Source organism: Astyanax mexicanus, unplaced genomic scaffold (assembly GCF_023375975.1).
Source record: "Astyanax mexicanus isolate ESR-SI-001 unplaced genomic scaffold, AstMex3_surface scaffold_43, whole genome shotgun sequence".
Lineage (NCBI taxonomy): Eukaryota > Metazoa > Chordata > Actinopteri > Characiformes > Acestrorhamphidae > Astyanax > Astyanax mexicanus.
The window spans coordinates 835,001-840,322 of NW_026040053.1; the positions used below are offsets into that span (position 1 = coordinate 835,001).

The following is a 5,322-nucleotide window of genomic DNA, read 5'->3' on the forward strand; positions in this document are numbered from 1 at the left end:
TCTGTATCTACTGTAACTGTAGATTAATTACAGAGCAGTTCAGGTACAACAGATTACAGTGCTGGTGATTCTGTATCTACTGTAACTGTAGATTAATTACAGAGCAGTACGGGTACAACAGATTACGGTGCTGGTGATTCTGTATCTACTGTAACTGTAGATTAATTACAGAGCAGTACAGGTACAACAGATTACAGTGCTGGTGATTCTGTATCTACTATAATTGTAGATTAATTACAGAGCAGTATGGGTATAACAGATTACAGTGCTGGTGATTCTGTATCTACTGCAACTGTAGATTAATTACAGAGCAGTATGGGTACAACAGATTACAGTGCTGGTGATTCTGTATCTACTGCAACTGTAGATTAATTACAGAGCAGTACGGATACAACAGATTACAGTGCTGGTGATTCTGTATCTACTGTAACTGTAGATTAATTACAGAGCAGTATGGGTATAACAGATTACAGTGCTGGTGATTCTGTATCTACTGCAACTGTAGATTAATTACAGAGCAGTACGGATACAACAGATTACAGTGCTGGTGATTCTGTATCTACTGTAACTGTAGATTAATTACAGAGCAGTATGGGTACAACAGATTACAGTGCTGGTGATTCTGTATCTACTGTAACTGTAGATTAATTACAGAGCAGTACGGGTACAACAGATTACAGTGCTGGTGATTCTGTATCTACTGTAACTGTAGTTTAATTACAGAGCAGTATGGGTACAACAGATTACAGTGCTGGTGATTCTGTATCTACTGTAACTGTAGATTAGTTACAGAGCAGTACGGGTACAACAGATTACAGTGCTGGTGATTCTGTATCTACTGTAACTGTAGATTAATTACAGAGCAGTATGGGTACAACAGATTACAGTGCTGGTGATTCTGTATCTACTATAACTGTAGATTAATTACAGAGCAGTACGGGTACAACAGATTACAGTGCTGGTGATTCTGTACCTACTGTAACTGTAGATTAATTACAGAGCAGTACGGGTACAACAGATTACAGTGCTGGTGATTCTGTATCTACTGTAACTGTAGATTAATTACAGAGCAGTACGGGTACAACAGATTACAGTGCTGGTGATTCTGTATCTACTGTAACTGTAGATTAATTACAGAGCAGTACGGGTACAACAGATTACGGTGCTGGTGATTCTGTATCTACTGTAACTGTAGAATAATTACAGAGCAGTACGGGTACAACAGATTACAGTGCTGGTGATTCTGTATCTACTGTAACTGTAGATTAATTACAGAGCAGCATGGAAGTAATTAACCTCCATAAACACAATCAAATATTTATTATTTATTATAAAAAAGCCTCAAAATCTAAACTGTTATTAATTCCCTTTAAAATCCAAACACACACACACCGTCAGTGGAGTAGAGGTCGAGTGTTCCCCCGTCACTGGAGTTCCAGGGCGGCAGCAGGTAGAGGATGAAGGCAACTCTCCGCCCCTCCAGCTCATCATCGTGACACAGCAGCACGTCTGCAGAGACAGGAAGTGAGCGAGGATAAGCAGGAAGTGACACCATTTACACCAGTTTAATCAGCCCTGATCCCACAGAATAGAAACCAGTTTACCAGTCTGTTCATATTTAGCACAGGACAGATCCACCGTCGCCTCCAGACCCACACCCACCACCTCCTCCAGCCAACCACGGAACTGCTGAAACAACAGAGACCTAACAAACACACACACACACATTATACACACACACACTTTATTCACACACATTACACACATATTACACACACACACAATACTCAGTGTACAGTCAGACTGTATTAACCAGTCACTGATTTTTTAACACTCTGATTAAATATGTAATATGTACCGTATCTCAGAAATGTGATGCTCTTTTCTTTTCTTCAGATCATCAGACTGTAAAACAAACAATCCACCATTAAACACAGATCAACAGAAACCGGTCTGAGAAACTGAGAGACAGATCTCCTGCCCTCCACGACCCGTTAACATACGACCACTTTTGCCCGACTGCACTCATCGCTATCCCCTTTGCCCTCTCTTTTATCGCTTTCACCCAGGCGCCTTTGCTCTATTGCCTTCTCCACGATTGCTTCCGCCCGACCGCCTTTGCCCTGGACGCTTTTACCCAGCTGCTTTCCCTCTACTGCCTTTGCCCCAGTCTCTTTCGCCCCGACCGCCTTCAGTTTATCGCCTTCGCCCAGATTACCTTCCCCAGATTGCCTTCGCCCCAACTGCTTCTGCCCGATCGCCTTCACCACGACTGCCTTCCCTCTACTGAATTCGCCACGACTGCATTCGCCCAGACTACCTTCCCTCTAACGTCTTGGCCCTATTGCTTCCGCCCGACTTCCTCGACCGTCTTCCCTCTACCGCGTTCGCCACGACCGCATTCGCCCTGATCGCTTTCGCCCAGATGCCTTCCCTCTATCGCCTTCGCGCCAGCTGCCTTCGCCCTGACCACCTTTGCCCCGATCGCTTCCGCCCGGTCTCTTACGCCCTGACCGCCTTCCCATTATTGCCTTTGCCCCGATCGCCTTCGCCCCAGCCGCCTTCCCTCTATTGCCTTCGCCCTGGCCAACTTCGCCCGACCGGATTCGCCCTGACCACCTTTGCCCCGATCGCTTTTGCCCTGGTTGCTTTCGCCCAACCGCCTTCGCCCTGGCCGCCTTCGCCCCGATTGCTTCTGCCCGACTGCCTTCCCTCTATCGCTTTCGCCCCAAATGCCTTCGCCCTGGACGCTTTCACCCAACTGCCTTCCCTCTACCGCCTTCACCCTCGCAGATGACCAGGTTTAAACAGGGATTCTGGTTGGTTGTATAAGTTGTACTTTATTACATTTATTCTGAAAGTTTAAGGTGTAAACAGTGTGATGAAAGGTTGTGCTGGAGAACACAGTGTAAAGATGTTAAAGTACCTGCAGGAACTTGTACAGGTCGTTGGACTTGCTGTTGAAGTTAAGCTGAAGCAGCTCCTCCTGCAGACCTTGAACAAAACTCTGATTCTGAACAAAATTACTGATCTTACAGTGAAGAAACGGCTCACAGTCCAGCTCCACACTACCTACAGAGACAGAGACAGAGAGAGAGAGAGAGAGACAGAGAGAGACATTTAGAGACAGAGAGAGAGAGAGAAAGAGAGAGAGGCAGAGAGAGAGAGAAAAAGAGAGAGTGAGAGACGGAGACAGAGAGAGAAAGGGAGTCTAATGCATTATATGGAAAAAAGAAACAGAACAGAACAGACTGGAACAGTATCGGGCCCTAAAAACTGAGTATAAACGGGAAGAACATTTCCTGACTGTCAGAGACAGAGTGTGTACAGTAGTGTAAATGCAGTGTGTGTACAGTAGTGTAAATGAGTGTGCAAGTGTGTACAGTAGTATAAATGTTGTGTGGCTGTGTAAGTAGTATAAATGTTGTGTGGTGTGTACAGTAGTGTAAATGATGTGTGAATGTGTGTATAGTAGTGTAAATGAGTGTGTACAGTAGTGCAAATGAGTGTGTACAGTAGTGTAAATGAGTGTGTACAGTAGTGTAAATGAGTGTGTACAGTAGTGTAAATGTTGTGTGGGTGTGTACAGTAGTGTAAATTAGTGTGTAAGTGTGTACAGTAGTGTAAATGAATGTGTACAGTAGTGTAAATGAGTGTGTACAGTAGTGTAAATGAATGTGTACAGTAGTGTAAATGAGTGTGTATAGTAGTGTAAATGTTGTGTGGGTGTGTACAGTAGTGTAAATGTTGTGTGGGTGTGTACAGTAGTGTAAATTAGTGTGTAAGTGTGTACAGTAGTGTAAATGAGTGTGTACAGTAGTGTAAATTAGTGTGTGAGTGTGTGTATAGTAGTGTAAATGAGTGTGTATAGTAGTGTAAATGAGTGTGTATAGTAGTGTAAATGTTGTGCGGGTGTGTACAGTAGTGTAAATGAATGTGTACAGTAGTGTAAATGTTGTGTGAGTGTGTGTACAGTAGTATAAATGAGTGTGTGAGTGTGTACAGTAGTGTAAATTAGTGTGTGAGTGTGTACAGTAGTGTAAACGAGTGTGTACAGTAGTGTAAATGTTGTGTGAGTGTTTACAGTAGTGTGAATGAATGTGTACAGTAGTGTAAATGTTGTGTGGGTGTGTACAGTAGTGTAAATGAATGTGTACAGTAGTGTAAATGTTGTGTGAGTGTGTGTACAGTAGTATAAATGAGTGTGTGAGTGTGTACAGTAGTGTAAATTAGTGTGTGAGTGTGTACAGTAGTGTAAACGACTGTGTATTAGTGGTGAGGTGGGTTCAGTAGCGGCTCAGTGACAGGACCACGTGAGTTAGCGTTAGCGTTAGCATTAGCAGTACCGTGTGAGCAGCGGCTGCTGGTTCTCCAGGCTTCTCTCAGCGCGGTTCTGATCCGCGGGTTCTGCAGGTCCGGGTTAATCACGGCGGGTTCGGCCCGTTTCTCCTTTTTCCCGCATTTTCCCGCGCTTTGATCTCCACAGCGCCGCTTAGCCGACATGCTAACACCCCCGCGCAGCGCGACGGCGCGCACTGATGACGCAATCAAAACAAACGCGCGAGCGCGCGCACACAAAAACTAATAATAAACTACAGAACTAATGCTCTCTAATATATATATTATATATACTCTCTACACCTGTTATAGATTAATATTAACATTAGTTCACTGCTCTGTTTCTATAAAACACCGATTTATTTATTCAAACATTTTATAGCTAAATTTTCACTACGATGTAAATATAAATAAATAAATCAAATACAAGTTTATTCTAAATGTGTCTACTAAAATACAGTAAACATATAAATTACACTTTCATTTAACATTAGACAAATAAATATATGATAATTATTAATTAATATTAATTATATAAAACTGCTTGCATTTTTTGCTGTCCAAAAAGACAATAGTGTAACTAAAATTAATGATCTGTCCTGTGACATCATCACTGAGGAAATTACATCACACTCGACCCGTCACATACAACCCCTGCAAACACTGAAACACTAATGTTAATAATTAGAATGATTTAACTTCCATGTTTAGTTTTTACTATATTTTATATATATATTAATTCATTTTTTATTTATAAAATATTTATATAGAATATTGATGATCATGATTTTTACCTGTTTAAATTAATCCAAAAACACAGCAGATCTAAAAAAATAGATATAAATAAGTAATTTACACGTGTATAATTCTCATTATTAACTTCATGTTTTTTTTACATTGTTGCATTAAAATTAAATGATGGGTATTTATGATATGAAGAGACAGACGGGTGTAAAGAGTGATACAGGAGGAAATGAGGAGGAG

General features: G+C 41.8%; 1 protein-coding gene across 1 annotated transcript in view; it reads right to left on the reverse strand.

Annotated features, from left to right (window-relative positions):
- The window catches only part of ogfod1 (2-oxoglutarate and iron-dependent oxygenase domain containing 1), a 39,287-nt gene extending 34,740 nt beyond the window's left edge, over nucleotides 1-4,547 (reverse strand). Inside the window, exons 1-5 of the mRNA XM_049473691.1 lie at nucleotides 4,347-4,547; nucleotides 2,927-3,072; nucleotides 1,859-1,905; nucleotides 1,605-1,705; nucleotides 1,393-1,509 (exon numbers count right to left, since the gene is read on the reverse strand). Coding sequence (XP_049329648.1) covers nucleotides 1,393-1,509; nucleotides 1,605-1,705; nucleotides 1,859-1,905; nucleotides 2,927-3,072; nucleotides 4,347-4,503 — 568 coding nt within the window. The 5' untranslated portion in view covers nucleotides 4,504-4,547. The remainder of the gene's footprint in view (nucleotides 1-1,392; nucleotides 1,510-1,604; nucleotides 1,706-1,858; nucleotides 1,906-2,926; nucleotides 3,073-4,346) is intronic.
- Nucleotides 4,548-5,322: the final 775 nt, after the last annotated feature.